Here is a 20,255-nt window from a genome sequence, read left to right on the forward strand (position 1 = left end):
ATAACTTCTGAAAGGAGTGGCTCTTCAAAGATAACTGTTTGTATGGCTGCAACTTAACAGACACATTCACCTACTGCATAAGTTCTATCAGTCATACCCTTGTCAGCTTGGGATTTCATTCTGTTTTGAGCTCTCAGCAAATGAGACTTCACAGCTCTAATTGTGGCTTCTCTTGCTTGTAAACTTCTGTCAACAACATCCAATTGAGAGTCAAAAGGCATATAGGGCAGCAAGGGTGGTGGTTTCTGCCCATAAACCACCTCATAAGGTGTCATTTTAATGGCTGAGTGATAGGTAGTGTTAAACCACCATTCTGCCAATGACAACCATTTAGGCCACTCTCTTGGTCGATCAAAAGTCATGCATCTGAGGTAGCATTCCAAGCATCTGTTGACCACCTCAGTTTGGCCATCAATCTGAAGGTGGTAAGCAGTTGAAGTTAGCAAGGAAACCTTCTGCAACTTGAATAACTCCTTCCAGAATTTGATAGTGAAGACTACATCTCTGTCAGAAACTATAGTCTTAGGCATCACATGGAGTTTAAAGACATTGTCCATGAAAATCTGAGCCACCTCCAAATCAGTATGAGGATGCTTTAGGGCCATAAAATGGGCAGCTTTCCTCAGCCTATCAACCACTATAAAGATAACCTCCTTGCCATGGACTTTTGACAGCCCTTCTATGAAATCCATAGAAACATCTTGCCACACCTTATCAGGAATAGGTAAGGGTTGTAGCAACCCTGGGTAAGCCAAATTCTCATTCTTACACCTTTGACAGATGTCACACTCCCTCACATAGGAGTATACAGTCTGCTTCATTTTCTTCCAATAAAAATCTTGTTTCAGTCTGCTCAAGGTAGCAGTAATCCCAGAATGTCCTCCAATGGAGCTACTGTGATAGAAGGCTATCAGTTTGGCCTTCAATTCTTCATTGTTTTCCATCATCATCCTGCCTTTTCTACTTAAGATCCCTGCTTGAAACTTGTAGTAAGGCTTGACTATTGATGTGGTCAGCAAGTTTTCTCTCAGTTTTTGTAGAACAATATCATGTTGCCATTGCTTGACTTCTTCTAATAAGTCCATGTGTACAGTAGAAATGCTACAAAGTTGTACTGCCTCTTCCTTCCTCGATAGACCATCTGCAACAATGTTCTCCTTCCCACTATTGTAAGATATGCTGTAATCATACCCAAGCAGTTTAACAAGCCACTTCTGCTGACTTGGTGTAGTAATTCTCTGCTCAAGTAGGTACTTAAGACTGTGGTGGTTAGTCTTAATAGTAAAGTGCCTACCTAGCAGATATGGTCTCCATTTTTGCACAACACATACCAATGCCATAAGCTCCCTTTCATAAACTGACAAATAGGGTGTTTGGCTAAGCTTATAAGGTGGTCAAACTGGCTTATAAACACTTTTTGGCTTATCTACGCGTTTGGTAAAATTAAAAATGCTTATAAGTTAAGTGCTTATAAGCCAAAAATAAGCCAAAAGCCATAAGTTGGTCTCCCCCAACTTATCAAATTTCAGCTTATAAGCACTTTAAGTTTGACCAAAATATTTACTATTCTATCCCTAAAATACTTCTTTTTAAAACAAAACTCTTTGTATACCCAGTTCTTCAGCTACTTATTATTAATTTCAGCACTTTTATTCAAACACGTAACTGCTTATTTTTTAAATCAGCTTCAACACTTAAAAGTGCTTTTCAACACCTAATGCTTATCAGCTATTCTAAATCAGCTAAGCCAAACGGGCTCAAAGCCTTGTTTCTTTATGATAATCCTTTGCTGAAAAAAGTTATAGGTCGACCATCTTGAGTGAGCAGTGAGCACTGCACCAATGCCTTCTCCTGATGCATCCGTTTCAACAATGAATTCCTTAGAGAAATCTGGCAGGGCCAAGATAGGAGTTGAAGTGATCATCTCCTTTAGTGTATTAAATGCTATAGTTGCAGCTTCATTCCATGCAAAACAACCTTTCTTCAAGAGGTCAGTTAGAGGTCTAGAAACAGAACCATAGCCCTTTATGAACCTCATGTAATAACCTGTAAGACCCAAGAATCCCCTCAATGCTTTGATGTTGGTTGGTGGGCTAATTGAGTACTGCTGATACCTTTTGTGTGTCTATAGACTCCCCTTGTTCAGAGATTACATGACCTAAGTAATCCACTTGAGTTTCTCCGAAAGCACATTTGCTTTGCTTGACAAACAGAACATTGGTCCTTAAGACCTGAAAAGCTTTCTCCAAATGTGAAAGATGATCCTCCTAAGAAGAACTGTATACCAAAATATCATCAAAGAAAACCAAGAGGGAATTTCCTGAGGTAAGACATAAAAATTTGATTCATCAAACTTTGGAAGGTAGAGGGGGCATTAGTAAGGCCAAAGGGCATGACCAAGAACTCAAAGTGGCCATGATGAGTTCTAAATGTTATTTTGGGAATGTCATCTTCCCACATCCTAATTTGATGGTATCCTGATCTGAGATCCAGCTTTGAGAAGAACCTGGCACCATGTAACTCATCTAATAACTCCTCTATCACTGGTATTGGAAACTTGTCCTTAACTGTATAGTTATTGAGTTCCCTATAGTCTACACACATCCTCCAACTCCCATCTTTCTTCTTAACCATAACAATGGGTGATGAATAGGGACTTGTGTAGTTCCTAATCACACCAGCAGACATCAACTCCTCAACTATCTTCTCAATTTCCTCTTTCTGTATAGTGAGATACCTATAAGGTCTAATATTGACAAGGGAAGTGCCCTCCTTCAAGACAATTCTATGATCATGCTATCTTGGTGGTAGTAGCTCTCTAGGGACCTCAGACAAATCACTGTACTCCTTTAATAATTTCTGCAACCCTTCCTTGTTTACTACCATGTCTACCTATTCTCCTAACCCCCATAAACAAGGTTCAGTCTCACATTCTGCAGCTACTACTCCCAAGGACATCATTGATAATTCAGCAGGTTTGGCCAAAACTTTGTCCATCTGACCATGTCCTACTAATTTCATAGAAGGAGACTGAGTGCCCCTTAGTGACATCTTCTGACTTCCAATTGTGAACTCCATCTTCAATTTCCTGAAATTCCATAAAATGTCACCAGCCACTGCACTCCTAAAACCATGTTACAGCCACCAAGAGGAAGAGTCAGCATAGCAGACATGAACTGAACTCCCTGCATTTTTCAGATGAACCCCTTGCAAATGGCTTTACTATACATTCTATTCTCATCAATTACAAACACAACAAATGGATGAATCACTGTTAGATAGCATCCTAATCTCTTTGCACTATTAAAGTCCATAAAATTGTGGGTACTACCAGTGTCAATCAAGATTTTCATTGCCTTGCCTTTGACTGATCCAGTCACTCTCATAGTCCTGAACATGGTTCTGAAATCCTCAGTGCCAGTCATAGCATGTACAGAAACATGAGGTAGGATTGAACCATCAGAATCAACATCATAGGCAAATCCTTCCATGTTCAGTAATTCAGAGGGATCAAACAAGGTGTCTTCTTCACCATTTCCTTCTTCCTCAGGTTCTATCACCTCAATAGAAAACAACTGCCTTCTCTTTGCACATACATGGCCTGGAACATACTTTTCATCACAGTTGAAGCACAACCCATTAACCCTTTCTCCTCTGTTTCAGCAGGGCTTAAAAGTCTTGGGTTTCTGTAGGATGGCTTAGTTGTTCCTGAGTAGGAACCTTGTTTTTTTTGGAAAGATGGATTTGGTTTAGAGTGGTTTGGGAATGGGTTTTGTGAGTAAGTGGGATAGACAAAGGATCTATGAATTGTTCTAGGTGTAGAAAGAACAAGGGTATTTTTTAAAGTTTGTTCTTGGATTCTAGCAAGGCTAATAGCTTTCTGCAAAGATCTAGGTGCAAACATTTTGACAGGCAAACCAATCTCAGGTTTAAGACCTCTAAGAAAGCAGCTAACAACATATTCTTCATTCAACTCGACTCTAATTAATAGTTCATCAAATAAGTCTACATAATCTTGCACAGAATATACCTGTCTAAGATCCTTCAAATCACCCACTGGATCATCAAACAATTCTGATCCAAACCTTGCATACAAGCACCTCACATACTCTCCCCAATTAGGCCAGTCCCTTGACAGTCGAGTTTTCATATACACCCGATGCCATTGAAGAGCCTTTCCAGCCAATCGAGAAGAAGCCAACTTCACCTTCGAAGCTTCAGGGGTCTGATCGACTTCAAAGAATTGCTCACATTGATACAACCAGCCACGAAGCCCAGTTCCATCAATTTAGGAAACTCCAGCCGATGGCTCCTAGTAGGCAGTTCATATTCTTCCCTTCGTTGACCCCTTTCTGTTGTTGTTACCTCTTCTTCAACAACATTTCATGCATTACCTCCATTTGTAAGTAGAATCTTCTTAAATTCTTCCATCGAGTGTGTGAGCCTTTCATACATAGATCTACTCAATTCCTCCACTGATCCAGCGATTCCTTCGAATGATCCTCGAAGAGCATCACAATCTCGACGTAGTTCCTGAATTCTGGTGTTGTGTTCCCCCATTTTCGATTCACAGATCCAAGGAAAAGATCTGCTCTGATACCAATGATACCAACAAATGAAATTAAAGGAAATCTAAGTATCCTAAAGAGCAAATGAAGAGAATTGCTCTTGAACAGATGCCTTAGGAAGAGAAATGATTCCGAGAATTTAGAGAGAAAAGGAGAGATATTCCATTGAGAATCTAATACAATTCATTGAGCATTACAATAGCTGTGATTTCAGCTTATATGAGAGGAATTCAGCTGTAGCTACTTGTAACAAATTAACAAACTATAACTAACTTCCAGAAAACTAGTTGTCTAACTAACTTCTGCACACGTGCATCTCACGTGACTGCTTATCAGCTCCCATTGTATTCTGATCGTAACATTTAGTAACTCAAAAAAACCTGCTCCAAGTGGTTATTTCATTTTTCCAATTCAACTTAACATAGTGTTAATTTCGTATGACGAACTGTTGGAAAGCTGGTAAAACTTGATGAAGCTTTTCGAGGCACAGACAAGAGAGTATTGATTTCTTTTATTGGGTCTTCAAATCATTTTCATGATCGCATAATCTTAATCTGGATATGTTAATCTCAATTGGAAAGCTGTGTTTCACGTCAAGTGCAGGAAGCAACACTGTAGTCTCACACATTGTGACATTTAGAAGCAGCGCATGAAGAAAAATGACCTTTAAAAGCCAAGAACGAGAGTCCTTCCAATCTGGTACATACAGATAAATCTCAAATTTACAAAGCACATCTACTCAACTGAAATTGAACACTTAACAGTAGAACTTTTGCACGTTACTCATACTCGATCACACACAGGGGCGAAGCTACATGGTAGCAAGGGTGGTCAGTTGACCACCCTTCGTCGAAAAATAATACCGTGTATATAGGTAAAATATTAGGATTTATATATATGTAATACATATTGAACACCCTTGTAACAATGAAGAGTTATAGCCCAGTGGCAAAGGGTGGTCAAAATTGCTTCAAGGATGCAGGATCGAACCTGCAGCTCCACATTTATTTTTTCGTGTTCAAGTTTGAACACCCTTGAATAATTTTCTGGCCTCGCCAGAGATCAGTATGTTACAGAGTTGGAGTACGCTAGTCGGCACAATGAGGCCTCCGCTTGAGATTGTCGTAGAATTCCAGTTTCCTTTGCGTACTAGGCACAATTGCCCAATAAGATTTAAGAATGTATCTTTAGACTCCTAAAATTGTACTAATTAACAGAGGGCCATCCTAATTCTCCATAATAGGTTCTCAACATCACGAAAATAGCTCTCTATTCTATTGTTCAACCAAGGCACAATGAATGTTCCAACTGAGACATTCACATCCATGTACACGTTTGGGAGATGAATGGAGATGACAATACAACTATTCAACCCGTTAACAGGCATAAGAGGAATATGGCAAAAACCTTAGGTGAACCAAGGCAAAGTTGGAGATTTTACTAAAATGAGTTGTTTTACCGCAATGGAAAATTTGGAAGACACTAAAGTAACAGAAAATACTTTTAACATATGCCTGGAAAGGAATCTTCTTATATTGCATGTGCATAATATCAAGCATCAAAAAAGCATGTTACTCGTCATCCTTGTAAGGGTACTCCTCAGGAACTTGCTTCAGAAGCTTCAGCTGCAACTCAAATGCATCATCCCCTCTAAGCATATCACGAAGCCATGTGACCTCTGTTTTCATTGACACCTGACCGCAGGGAAAACAGAGATAAAAATTGTCATTGCAACAAATTTTGGTCTAAAGCAGATTCAAAAATCTCAAAATTTTAACAGATCCCAGTTATTCATATAAACCCAGGGAAGCTTGCACAGAAGATTATTCTTTCTCATATCAATGTGTTGACTCCATTGATAGCTTCCTTTGGAAATAGCACCTATAGCCTTTAAAGGGACTATTTGGAGAGGAAGAAATAGAAGAGCCTAGTGATTCTATTATATATATATATATATATATATATATATATATATATCCTGTATGAGGAGCAACCACTTCTCAATTAATACATCTTTTTCCAAAAGAGAGCTATGTTCATGACAGATTATGAAAATAACCACTTTACTCTTACCACATAGCAAAGCAAGAGAATGACATCAAATTTTATGTGGATCTACTGTAGCACGGATCCAATAACGACCAGTTGGTAACAGCAATAGTAAATGACTCGAAATAAAACACCAAGACGCTGTAAAATAATGTGGGAAAGAGCAGGTTGAATAGCAAGCTAGTTCATTCCATATTGCTTAAAGTTAAGCATCTTCCTGCACCAAAGAGGAATAAAATAAGGAAAGAAAAGTAAAGACACTCATGCACACAATACTCTCCATTTCAGGAGAACACATTGAGGCGATGCATGTTATGCACAAGATAGTTCATTACAAGAAATTATACCATTGATTGGATAATCAGTTTGCATCGAGAGATGAGGCTTACCATCTCCAATGCTCCCCTGACTACTCCACTTAAGATGTTACAATAATATAGACCTTGACAGGTATCAGGGAGCTCAACAAAGTCTACCAAAGGGTTGTCCTCCAAAATTAGACTGCACGTTGTTCCCTCAACATCCCAATTTGTCACTGACGCAGTCACTCCTAGGAACATTTTGAGACCAACCTGTTTACATGAGCAACAAGAAACCATGTTCGGTCAATAAGCACTTTAAGCACTGACATCTACAGGCCCAAAAATTATAAAGCCACTGAAGTACTATATAAACACTACCAAATTTCTATGCCAAGTACTTGTCAGCTAAGGTTCTCAGCTCATGCATATTGAGGGGGGAGTACAATTTATCTCCTCATCCCACAATATCAACTAGAAGCCTAGGCTCTTACTTTCATTCCATCTTAAAATAATAGGTGCTGCGAAGCAAGAGGTCCTCCATTCACAAGCATGAAGTGAAGCAACTCCGAAGAAGCATGTGCTTCGGACAATAAGGCGCAAAGCGATCCAAGCAAGAAGCAGTCGCTTCTTTAATGTTGACTTTAAACGATGAAGAAAGGGGGGATATAGGATAAGAAGGGCCTTTCGTCATATAAATACTAGGATTCTTCTCCAGATATGCTTCAATGCTGAAGGGGGGAAATAGGATAAGAAGGGCCTTTCGTCATATAAATACTAGGATTCCTCTCCAGATATGCTTCAATGCTCTCTTTATTGTCCCCTCTTCTTCTTCTATTTGCTTCTTTCTTACTGTTTTTCTTCTTCAAGCTGACTCATTCTTCTTTCAAGGCTCGTCTTCTGCTTTTCTCTTCTACTCTCTGTTGCTGTGAATGATTCTTGTTTATTGAATGCTAGGACAATGATAGGACAGCTCTTGGCAACTAAAAATAACTACTAGTAATGTTACTACAGCTGTTGAATATGAAAGCTGTTCATTGTTGTCTTACACCTAAATTTCACTGTACGGTAGAGAAAGTTGTCGATATATTCAACTTCAAATGTGATGTGACGTTAATTATCCTTGCGTAACCTAATAGAAATGACTGGCGGAAAAAATTTCTGCAAGAGCATAAATTCAACAGCAAAGCTAAATAGATACTATCACTCAAAGAGGCAGATAAATAAGCAGCAGCTGCAAATTTCTGCGAAAAAGAAATACACCATCCACTATTTAGTATGTGAAACATAATAAACCAAGAATAATGCTTTGTGAAGCCACTTCAAATAATGACTCTGAGAAAAACATTCATAGGAGGAATAAACTTAAGGAAACCATAGCTCAAACAGCATAAATTTCACATACACATAAGTCTTTTTTCTTAAATGGCAAAATATACAGATATAGTTCTTTAGAATAAGAGAGAGACCTTGGCAATGACTTCAGCAGTCTCCTTGAAATCAACACACCTTGAAACATTAGACTTTGCTAGAAACTCGTCAATCAGCCTAATTCCTATATTATAACCCCTGCAAATTTAGTGAGCCTTCAACTTAATGCATTTGACACTTCTATATATAGCACTACCAAGAAACCTAGATTAAAATAAAATCAATAAAAGGGTAAAAGATTAATATTACATTTGATCAAGCTGTTTGTTGACCTCCTCAACCTCCTCTAGATCAGTCAGCAGTTGCCGCACGATTGCTCCGTATGTTAGAGTGAAAAGCTCTGCGTTCTTTCACACCAAAAAAACAAAATAATATAAGAATTAGAGTGCAGTTTATACTGAAACGAACGGAAATTCAAAATAATAAAAAGCACGATCGTAGTTGTGTTTACTGTTTACCACTCGTTCAACATTGGCGAAAATGGCGTCTCCAGATCTGGGTGCCACAGGAGCCATGGGGGTTCCTTTGCTACTGTGATCGGTTAATGTTGTTATCTTAAGCTAAACTAAGAGGATTCTCTCCCTACAGAAATACTTTTTGTAAAAATATGTTTGCTCAATAGTGCTTTTGAGTATTAAATTACCAAAAAAGATAATATCAAAATTCTATAATTATTTTAAAGAGAAAAATAAACTTATATATTTATTGTAAGAGACTTTTATTATTTTTTATTTTATTTAATTAAAATATAAAATATAAAATAAACAAACATAATAAAGATTTAACTCAATTTTACATATATAGTTATACCAAAATATATAATATTATCTAGTATAATTACTTATTATTACACAATGATTTGAATAATCAAAATACATTTATTTCACAAATTACTATATATTGATAATTCACCATAAAATAATAAGTAAAGTAAAGATTTGCCTTGCATTTCTAAAAGAATATATGGAGATACATCTCATTCCTCAATCTTTGCACTAATATCTTCATTAGCATAATAAGCATAATAGTTTAATTCCTTATCGGTAGAAGAATATCGTCGGATGAAATTATGTACAATCATGGTAGTTGTAAGTTGTAACTAGATGATTATGAGTGACAAACTTGAAATATTGGCATTGAGCGTAAAATAAAAATAATTTTAAAAAGTAACTAATTATTAGCAACACATAATGTATAATTTAATTTTTAAAAAATTTAAATTAGAAACTAATTATTACCTAACTTAATCAACATTGTCGTGAATTGCCTAGCAGTCTATTGTGAGACTATCACTTGGCTTAATGTGGATGTTTTTTTCTTCATCTTTTAATAATATATAGATAGATTATGCGATGAAATTGTAAATTTTGTTACCCATTTGTAGGTATTTTTCACAAATTAGATTTGATAACTGTTTTAAAGATTCGAGAACTAATAGTCTATAACATAAGAAATTATATATGATTGTTTGTAGGAAGAGAATTGGCAATCCAAAGAAGGAGGTAAATAATTTGCTTTAATGTGAAGAAAGAAGAAGATAATTTGAAAAGTTACAAGACATCACATCAAAAAAAAAAAAAAACAAGAAAAGTCAATAAAGAATTTGGAAAATTACAATATGATTCATGTATATGATATCTTTAAATTTAATAGAATGATAAAATCAGAAACAAATATGAAAAGAAAACTTAAATTAGTAAACGATAATTTGAAAAGTATAAATTTTAAGGCGAGGATAGTTTTGTCTTGAATAAATTAATTTTCTGCTTGTGCTTCTAGGAAGAAGCTAGAATTTTCTGCTTCTTCACAAAAGCCAAAAAACTGCTTCTGCTGCTGGCCAAAAATACTTCTTTATCTTGGCCAAACAGCTTAAATTTTTAAAAAAGTACTTTTTTGGGGTAAAAAAATACTTTTGGCCTCCCAAAAACTTGGTCAAACAGGCTCTGAGTCGTATATGACAAACGACATTTATGAGTTCTCAAATTGTGACTTATAAATTGCATTCATAAATTGCGATATATAAGTCGCATTCAATAAATGCGTTTATAAGCCGCTAAATTTTTTATAGTTTCTTAGTCCATTCATCTAGCGTTTATAAGTCGCTAACATTTTTATAGTTTCTAAGTCCATTCATCTAATGCAAATGCTTTGCTGCGATTTATACTAAGGTAAAGTCAGAATTTAAAGTTTATGGTTTCGGGATTCCAAATCTTTTAAGTTACTAATATTAGTTTCTAAATTAATAATTTATATATATTTAATAAATTTTCTTAAGATAAATAGTATATAATTTGGACCAAAGCTATTGTGTTCCGCCGAACTCATAGTTTCTATATTCTTCTGTTGCCCCTAGTCAAATGCATTATAAGACCAACTTACGAATACAACTTATTTACAACTACGACTTGCTGCATATATCATAAATGATTTTCATATATTATTTCCGTTATGGTTTATTCGTAAGTCGCATTCTACAAATGTATTTTGCATATTTTTTGTATTCCTTAAAACAACACACCACTGAAATTGTTGAACCAAAAAATGCATTTTTTTTGGGGGGGGGGGGGGGGGGGGGGAAGATTGACTTTTCAAGTATATAAGCGCATATTATTATTATCACACATTTTGCTGTTTTCTCGTTAGGCAAAGTACAACTATGTAAGCATATAGTACTTTCTTTGTAACTTGCAGAGATATCTCCATATGTTCATATCTCGATATGGAACACATGGAATCCAAATAGTAAGGTGTGAGGAGGATCATTCGATAAAGTTTCTCATGAATCTCGATATGAATGTGTTACAACTTTTAGGAACTCCAAGAAAATTGCTCGAAAAAGTATAATTGAAGCATGAGTTAGAAACTGTATAATTCAAATGGGCTTTGTTCGAGAAAGTACAATGAAAATAAAAGATATTTCGGCTAACTGCTCAATTAAAGCTGATGAATTCTCATTCTAGCTACCCCAAAATAACTAATTAAAATGTTGTCGTGGCTTAAATATTACAAATAGCCACTTGACCGTAATGGAAAATTGGACTCCCTATGATGAACTACTCTAAATTCCACTTCGAACAGGACCCATGTGTATTTGAAAAAAGAGATCTTTACACAAATAAACATATTATACAAGGATTATAAATATTAATTTAAGCGCCTGAATAGACATCTATTAAGGTAATTCTTCTTCAAAGAAAAAGAACGGTAATGATGTATTCTCGTGTCATGGAAGTGGGAATCTCAAAAGTATGATTACTAGAGTCTAGAGGATTCACTAAATGTGAGCATAGGACCAACTCAAGCTCAAGCAAAAAAGCTTTTGAGACTAAATTTTATACTCCAATAGTTCACCCTGAGGAAGAGAGAGAAAGAGATAGTCCACTGTCTATTCCCAAAAAAAATCATTAAGAGCTCATGAATCAACTTAACAGGCCCTCTAGACTAAGCCAAGGAAATGTAACCAGGTACAGATCACTGCTTTCATGTGCTGAAACCTTAGTGTCAATACACCAATCACTATGTGTATATTTCGTCTTCACCAGTTACATCTCCCCGCATTCAGCAATCATGCATGCCAGCTTCGGTTTGTTGTTAGCTCCAACAGCCACATTCTCAATCTTTCTGACCACTAAAAGACCATCTCCAAGAACACGCTGTAAAGAAAGCAGAAAAACAAATAAATTTATGACATAAGAACGGAAAAGAACTCAATAAGAAGTTTCTTAATTTTAGATGAAAATCAATTGCCAAATGGTTGACACAATGGATAAGCTCATAGCCGGATATTTAAGGACCCGTTTGGCCATAAATTTTATCAAAATAAACTTGGGTTTTATTTGGCAAACACATGTTTGGCCATAGATTTTGCCTATATTTTGGCAAAATCCCAAAAGCTAGTTTTGGGCCAAAATCTTTACAAACACTAGCTTTTGGTCATAGATTCCCAAATTTGTTTTGAAAAATCTGATTTGGGTGAAATTTGGTTTGAAGATGAAAATGTGTTTGGACATACGTTTTCAAAACATATTTTCCAAATTTATTTTGGAAAAATATGTGTATTATTAGGGATTTGGCCTAAAACCAGCTATTGAGCTGGTTTTAGGATTTGGGATTTGAGATTTTGCCAAAATATAGGCAAAATCTATGGCCAAACATGTGTTTGTCAAATAAAACGCAAGTTTATTTTGGCAAAATCTATGGCCAAACGGGTAATTTACATGTTTTTCCAAAATAATTCTGGGAAATATGTTTTGAAAACGTATGTCCAAACACATTTTCATCTTCAAACCAAACTTCACCCAAATCAAATTTTTCGAAACAAATTTGGGAATCTATGGCCAAATGCTAGCTTATTTATTAGAGTATACAACAACAACAACAACAACAACAACCCAGTATAATCCCACTTAGTGGGGTCTGGGGAGGGTAGTGTGTATGCAGACCTTACCCTTACCCTAGGGTAGAGAGACTGTTTCCAAATAGACCCCCGGCATCCTTCCCTTCAAGAACATCCCACCTTGCTCTTGGGGAGACTCGAACTCACAACCTCTCGGTTGGAAGTGGGGGTTGCTTACCATCAGAGCAACCCCTCTTGTCAAATATTAGAGTGAGTATACTTTTATCAAATATTAGAGCGAATTGGATACAATTTATGTAAACCATAACAATATCTGATGAGTGATGACACATGAAACATTAGTACGCCCTATCTGCCACTAAAATAATGAACATATTAAGTGACTAGTCATGACCAGCAGTGCCGGAGGCATGAATTTCATCAAGGAGATTTAAAAAAGGTTCTTGTGCCTGGAGGACTCAACAATTTATAAATATACACGTAAAAAGATCTTTCACCTATATATACACACTGCAATTTTTGGCAAAGGGGATTCAATTAGGTAAACGTGGCTCCACCACTGATGACAGGTAATCTATCAATGAGTTCTCTAAAGACAATATGGGACCAAGTCAAGGATGTTGATACAAAACAAATTGAACTGAGACCTCTAATATGAAACGTGGATAAACAAAAAATGCAACAAGCTAACGCAAAAGCAAAGCATACCCCAAAAACAACATGCTTGTTGTCAAGCCAGTCGCACTTTGCACATGTGACAAAGAACTGCATGGAGCAAACAATAGAATCAGAATCATAGGGGCTCTGCTCAGATCTAATCCACTTTTTCCCCCAGATAAGGTGGATCGGATCTAATGAGCTTTCAAACATAAGGCCTTCAAATTGTGTGTGTGTTATATATATATATGTGTGTGTGTGTGCGCGCACGCGCGCGGGGGGCGCATATCTACCCAGAGACAAATTGTTTTGCTTAAGGAGAAAGGATTCCACTTTATGAATCAACCTAAAGATCATTGACTTCACAAATATGCTAGCATAATCTAAGTCCTGTCTTGGTTATACGGTGTTCTTTTTTTTTTCATTTATGCCAGATCAGGATCTAGTTTGTGTGCCCAGTGTCATTTACAACTTAAAACTTAATTAAGGGTGAGTACATTGATAACATGAATGATCTTTATGACTTACCTGACATCCATTAGTATTTGGTCCACTATTTGCCTGCAAAATAAGGATTTCACAATTTACGTCAAAATAGAAGGTATGAATGTGCTTGAAGAATCAAATTTCACACGGTTGATTAAACATTCTTCAAGTAATTTAAATTGATATAATTGCATACAAAAACTCTAATACGAAGGTAATGAAACCAAACATATTCATTACATATCAGTGTCTATGCCATCAAATACACAATCCTGACATATCCAAGGTAAAATTTAATTCTACCTCGCTCTGGTGCATGGAATCTGAGACACCAAGGAGTGATTGTTTTTGGAAGTGATTAGAGTCATATAGCTTCTTTTTGTATATGAGGTTCTCCATACTATAATATGCCCCAATTAGTATATATTGTAACCATTCACATGAAAAGCTATTACATCAGGTTATTCACTTGGAAAGTAGATGAATGAAAGATAAGCTTACAATTCAGTAGAAAATAATTACACAGATTGTCATAATAAAAAGAACAAACTGTGATTCCCATTAGCAACAAAGAGACACATGAAATGAACATATACCATTGACAATAGGCCAGGACCAGTGTGCTTGGCAATGAAGTTTTCATCCTCAAACTTGCTTCCATATATGGAAACACATCCACTACCATCTCCCTGTAGGTAAAAAGAAAGAATTAGACAATGTTAATATAGATTAAGAATAATGCTAATGTTGTGTTGATCAGAAGTAAAACCAGTTGACAACTAAATATATAACCTCTGAATAATTAGGAACTTATATCAGTCCAAGATGTAATTCATAGTTAGCTGATTCATACGCAGAATTGGACTCCTACTTTGACAATCATCTGGTATTTACACCTTTGAGTAATGAAAAATTTGGAGCAGACTACATATCCAATACTGATTGTGAACAAAAGAACTTATCAGCATACGTAATCTTTGATTCATTGGAAACTTTAGAGTTTAATAGCATACACCAGTTCTCTATTTATTTATTTTCTTTTTCTTGGGGGATGAAGGGTTAAAGTGAAGAATCAATTCTTTTAATCAGAAAGCTGAAGGGCATCATGATTTAGAGAGATTAACTCTACATGACATGATTTCAAATCTCAAGCAAAGCAAATAATTTCTCTTTTACAGAGGAGAAAGCAAACACATAGAAAGGCTAAATAAAGTGTATCCTTAGAAAGAATTTAATGAAAATGAAACTGACAAAGTCAAACTCCGGAAAAGAAAGCATTTTCTTAATATTCTTACATATGTGCAATCATTAAATGCATATTAGAAGTTTTATTGGGAGGATTAACAAGAAATATATGCTGCATTTTGGGTGTAGCAACCCATTTGGAGGAAGAGGGGACATCTCAGGAGGTGTATCATTTTAAAAAAGAACAAGGAGTACTTTGCAATTGGTGACATTTCATTTATCAAAAAATGGGAGCACACTTTATGCATTTTCGTAAGTGATGGAGGGTCTCTCATGAAGAAAGTTCATAAAGATCTTTTACAATACTGCGAAAGATTTCTATCAGTAGTCTATAGTTTGCCATTCTTTAGGCTGCACTGCCATTTTTTTTGCAAAAGTTAATGTACCTATACGATTCACATGAAGCAATCAAGGAAAACTAAGCGAGGGAAGGTTGCATTCAGAATGAACTACTTGACAAAGAACTCTATGCTCATTTTCAGTGACGGATGATGCGGGCAATGATGAAGGTGCAAGGGATGCTCACGCCAATAATTATGGGAGACAGATGCATATAAACCAAGATGCTCAGAGAAATTAAAATATATGTCAAACAGGTGTTAACACACACTTTTCAACCAAAGAAGCACATAGTTAGGGTCTCACACAGACAGAGAAAAGCCCCTCATAAAGTCGTCAATCAGCCCAGTTCCTATGGAACTGGGAATCTTCATTATAAAACAAATCTCAATATAAAAACCTAGTACAAGGCTAAGGCTAGAGAAAGCAACCTTTAGGAAATCACCACCTTGAATCATGAAGTCCTTAATCACCCTATGGAACTGACAATTCTTGAAACCTTGTGGTACTCCTGCTTTCCTGCAAAACCAAATTTGAAGATGAGTACGACAACATAAGCAAAAGCCACTAGGAAGTAGTAATATAATCCCCAATAATCCTTTCATAAACCAAGAGTTAGCATCATATACAACCAAAAGGGAATGGTACACAAAACAAAATTTGACAAACTAACCTGAATTCTCCCGTGCACAGTTGCCTGCAAATGAAGCAATCAAAACAACTTTAGAATAGAACTTAGTAGTTAATAAGTATAAAATTGAACTCCCTAGTTAGACACGGGCAACTGCCCGAATTACAAAAAATCTGCAAAAGGGATTAAGCTTATATATCAATATCACTAACTACCTAACACCTTCCGTTAATTATTCCGTTTGATTAGTTTTTACACACTTAAATGCAAGTAAATAGTGGGGGTTCACTTGTATGTGTTAGCCTCTAATGAGACGAGGGTAGAGACCTACAAAGGAGTATGAAATATTATCCCCTCGTTAACATAGTTAAAATTTATTTCTTTTTGAGAAGGGTTTACACCTGAAATTCTCAGCAGTTCTGGGAGCGATATCGGCGAAGAGCTCCATCTTGATGCGACCAGCAGGGATGTTGCCGATGGTTATGTCAAAAAACACAACTGGGTTCTTTTGTACTTGTGGCCTTAGGTGCCACTCCACGACTCCTCCTCCCACGCCGCCCGACGCCATTTTATTGGAAGTACAAAAGCTGCGATTAGCGGAAGAATTCGCGTTGCTGCTGCTCTTGGGAGTTTTCCAGTAGCCAATGTCCTACTTTAAAATATTCCTTCTTCGGTTTTGCACAACAAAAAGGGAGTTTTTCAAATCCTTATTCCTTACGCGACGACTGTGAAAATTAAAACCTATTTTGATGTTTAAACAAGTAGTTCTTTGGACATTAGAATTGTAAAATTTCAAAACAGGGTGAATTTTTTTTTTTTTTAGGTGAAATGGTATTTGAAATTTAGAATTGTGTTTGACCATGAATATAATTTTGGGTTGTTTTTAAAGTTTTGTGATTGATTTGACCATGAAAAACGACTTTTTGGAGTTTTTCAAATTTTCAAAAATTTCCAAAATGTATTTCTAGGTGAAAATTGGAAATTTTATGAACAAACGCCGATTTCGGAAAAAAGTTTAAAAAAATAGAAAAAAGGGGAAATTTTTTATGTCCAAACGGGCTCTAAATTAATAAAATTTTTGTTATGAATTACTCCCTCCGTTTCAATTTAAATGACACACTTTTCTTATTAGTTCATTCCAAAAAGAATGACAGATTTCTATATTTAGAAACAATTCAACTTTAAATTATTCATTTTACCCATTATATTGTTAATGAGAAGTTGTTATAGTCACACCAATGTCATAGCCCCACAAAGTTATGTTTCAATAATCTTCTTTTTTTCTTATACTTTGTGGCAAGTCAAACTAAGTCATCTACCTTGAAACGGAGGGAGTATCATTTACCATGATTCTGATTTTTATTAAAAGAATGAATTTTTATATTACTAAAACATAGCCCTTTTTCACTTTAACGCTACGGTAGCTATTTCAGACGCTCTTATCGAAATATTGATATGTGTATTTTTATATGCAGTATTTCATATGGAGTTCCATATCAGACTACAAAGAGTGCATTAGCAATGTAAATTTAGCAGAGATACTGGACTTTCACACTTGTATGGAATCATGTGGATTGCTAAAACTACCAACTCATGGTAGTTGATATTCATGGAATGACAAATAAGGAGATCAAAGGGTGTTTTCAAAAATAGACTGGCTTTTGTGAACAATGAGTGGCTTATTAACATGACTGCATATGCAGCCACATTTCTGCCTAAAAGCATATGCGAGCACTGCCCAATTAAGGTTGCCATGTTGAGTACACCTCATAGAGTTAAGAAGCCATTTCAATTTTATAACGTTTGGTTCAATTTGTTGAGAAAGTAAAGAGGTGTGGAAGTCCAAGTAGATGGATGTAAAATGTTGCGTGTAGTAAAAAAGTTTAAGTTACTAAAAAGGAAGCTGAAAGAGCTGAATATGCAACATTTCATAAACATTTTAACAGAGGCAAGTGAAGATAGGGAATTTCTAGTTCTGGCTCAAAGATCTTTGCAAGCCAACCCTTTGGATCTAGTGCTTCAACAAAATGAAAAAGTAAAGTATCAGAAGTACATATAATCATCTTATCTGGCTGGGTTATTCATGCAACAAAGAAGCAAGGCAGCATGGATCAGACTAGGTGATGACAATACAAAATGTTTTTTCTGAGTTATAAAACATAGGATAGAAATATGCAACAAGTTATTTATCAGCCGCAAGATAAGAATAATAGGGTGCAAACAAAACCTAATGTTATAGCTAGAATATTGGTGGAGTACTATGAAGAACTATTGGGGAGAAAGGAAACAATAAGAACAAAAGCTCATGCAGGATTGCTCAAGAATGGTCTAGCATTGAGCATAGAGAAACAGATTAAGCTAGTGGAGCCTTTCATAGAGAGGGATGTTAAGAAAGCTATATTTGGAACAGATAGTAATAAGAGTCCTTGTCTGAATGGATATGGAAGTGAATTTTATAAAGCTGCATGAAAAATAATATGCAAAGACATAACTGGAGCAGTGTTATAATATTCTAACAATGGGAAACTATTGAATCAAGTGAATGCTACCATGGTTTCCATGATTCCAAAAGTCAAAGTTCCAGAAAATGCTAGCCAGTATAGACTCATCTCTTGTTACAAATGTATTGCACAAATGTATCTCCAAGATGCTCTGTACCAGATTAAAGAAGGCAATCACTCATTTAGTAGTTGATAACCAAAAATCATTTGTTGCAGGGAGGTCATTGGTTCACAATGTACTTATTTGACATGATTTGTTAAGGCACTACAATAGGAAGACTTCTCATAGATGTATGATAAAAATTGATTTGAGAAAGGCATATGACATGAGTAGTTGGGATTTTATTGAAGAGGCAATGGAAAAGTATGGATTCTCAGCAAGTTTTACTCAAAGGATTATGACATACTTCACATCCACTAGATTTTTTGTGAAGGTAAATGAGATAGGATATGGGTACTTTGCTGGGAAGATGAGTCTAAGGCAAGAAAATCCAATTTTCCTTTTATTGTTTGTCCTTGTTATGGATTACCTATCAAGAGTATTAAGAAGAAGGCAGAATACATTGGCAGGCCATTAAACTTGTCCTCACTTTTGCTATGACACTTAATCTTGAGTCTGTTTCATTTGAACCCCATAACAAGGTTATCATTGTGTCACTTAGACACAAAAAACATACGGGCTTTTATAACTCAAGCGTGTGTATACAAGCGTTGTTAACATGTAATCGCCGACGAATAAGTTTCTTCCATATGGAATTATTGTCCACGTAAGATCCATGTGTACCGGGTAAATCCAAATCAAACAAATCGGGTTCAAGATTAAAATGCCCAATCTATATAATTACCTTTAATCTTTACATCCCTCAGTAAAAAAACACTAACCTCACTCCCGTCTCCGTCTATCCTCTTCCCCTTTCAAAATCGATTGCTCCATTAGCAAGAGTGTTGTCTCGAGTTACTCCTTTACTGGTATGTCTCGAGTTACTCTTTTATAGAGATTTTAGTTATTTATTAGGGTTTTTGTGTCAGTAATGGTGTTTTTGAGAATTGTAGATACAAAAATAGTTTTTTTCATTTTTTTTGTCGAATCTTGCTGATTGTACTCACGTGTTGCTTTTTTTTGTTCACTTTAGGTTAAAATCATTTCAGTGGACGAATATATTTCTTGTCCGCTTTCACCATGGTGGAATATTTCCCGAATCTCCATGTGCGAAATATGTCACTAATATAGAGATAGATCAATAAGATATGAACTGAGTGCCATTTGATGAGTAACTGAGAACAAAGGAGAGGGATATAGAAAGAATGAAGTAATGAATTTTCTATTGACGAAGACTATTTTTCCTTGTTTGAACTTCAATATTACACAAGGGGGTTGGGTTATGCAATTGTTTTTTTTTATGTCTTTAACCCTAATTCCAAAGAATTTGTCTTGGTGGAAAACAATGAGCAACTATATAATATTGCTTGTTACTGTAAGGAGGGTATTTTAGACTTGTACATTTCACATGTTGTTAAGATAATTCCTGATAGTGTGGTCCCAATTGGGCATTTATGTGGGCTAGATGTTGTTGAAGAAAGTAACAACACAATTAATAATTCACCTAGGGCAACAATAGAAGATGGTCCAAACAGTATAAATGGACCACAACATGTTGAAGAGCCTCCACTTGAAGAGTTTGAGACTGTTAT

General features: G+C 35.8%; 2 protein-coding genes across 4 annotated transcripts; both read right to left on the reverse strand.

Moving 5' to 3' along the window:
- Positions 1-5,965: 5,965 nt before the first annotated feature.
- On the reverse strand, positions 5,966-8,956 carry LOC104238092 (uncharacterized). Of its 3 annotated transcripts, none has more exons than XR_713816.2 (6): positions 8,806-8,956; positions 8,597-8,694; positions 8,386-8,485; positions 7,007-7,189; positions 6,642-6,834; positions 5,966-6,262 (listed from the first exon to the last, which is right to left on the reverse strand). XR_713816.2 is itself a non-coding variant. In XM_009792369.2 (5 exons), exons 1-5 carry the CDS (start codon positions 8,860-8,862, stop codon positions 6,140-6,142), a joined length of 561 nt encoding a protein of 186 aa, XP_009790671.1. In that variant the 5' UTR covers positions 8,863-8,956; the 3' UTR covers positions 5,966-6,139. The 3 variants fall into 3 exon arrangements, 1 of the variants encoding a protein (XP_009790671.1); XR_713815.2 differs by having other exon boundaries at positions 5,977-6,262; positions 6,642-6,830; positions 6,965-7,189; XM_009792369.2 differs by lacking the exon at positions 6,642-6,834.
- Positions 8,957-11,437: 2,481 nt separating this feature from the next.
- Positions 11,438-16,791, reverse strand: LOC104238093 (peptidyl-prolyl cis-trans isomerase CYP22). Its single transcript, XM_009792370.2, has 7 exons — positions 16,464-16,791; positions 16,105-16,128; positions 15,863-15,950; positions 14,444-14,536; positions 13,890-13,922; positions 13,413-13,469; positions 11,438-12,000 (listed from the first exon to the last, which is right to left on the reverse strand). The coding sequence occupies exons 1-7, from the start codon at positions 16,628-16,630 to the stop codon at positions 11,890-11,892; spliced, it is 573 nt and encodes a 190-aa protein (XP_009790672.1). The 5' UTR covers positions 16,631-16,791; the 3' UTR covers positions 11,438-11,889.
- Between the last annotated feature and the right edge of the window lie 3,464 nt (positions 16,792-20,255).

The sequence above is a fragment of the Nicotiana sylvestris genome, chromosome 1, assembly GCF_000393655.2.
Source record: "Nicotiana sylvestris chromosome 1, ASM39365v2, whole genome shotgun sequence".
Taxonomy (NCBI): domain Eukaryota; kingdom Viridiplantae; phylum Streptophyta; class Magnoliopsida; order Solanales; family Solanaceae; genus Nicotiana; species Nicotiana sylvestris.

Bases quoted from the DNA above. Each gene is read 5' to 3' on its own strand.
- LOC104238093 (XM_009792370.2), bottom strand. From the start codon at position 16,630: ATGGCGTCGGGCGGCGTGGGAGGAGGAGTCGTGGAGTGGCACCTAAGG. The intron at 14,537-15,862 runs GTTGCTTTCTCT...TTTTACCTACAG, and splicing joins AAGGTGGTGATTTCCTAAAG to GGAGATGGTAGTGGATGTGT. The intron at 13,923-14,443 runs GTATATGTTCAT...CTTATTTTGCAG, and splicing joins GTCCTGGCCTATTGTCAATG to GCAAATAGTGGACCAAATAC.
- LOC104238092 (XM_009792369.2), bottom strand. From the start codon at position 8,862: ATGGCTCCTGTGGCACCCAGATCTGGAGACGCCATTTTCGCCAATGTT. The intron at 8,486-8,596 runs GTAATATTAATC...CTAAATTTGCAG, and splicing joins AACAAACAGCTTGATCAAAT to GGGTTATAATATAGGAATTA. The intron at 6,263-7,006 runs GTAAGCCTCATC...CCCTGCGGTCAG, and splicing joins TCAGGGGAGCATTGGAGATG to GTGTCAATGAAAACAGAGGT.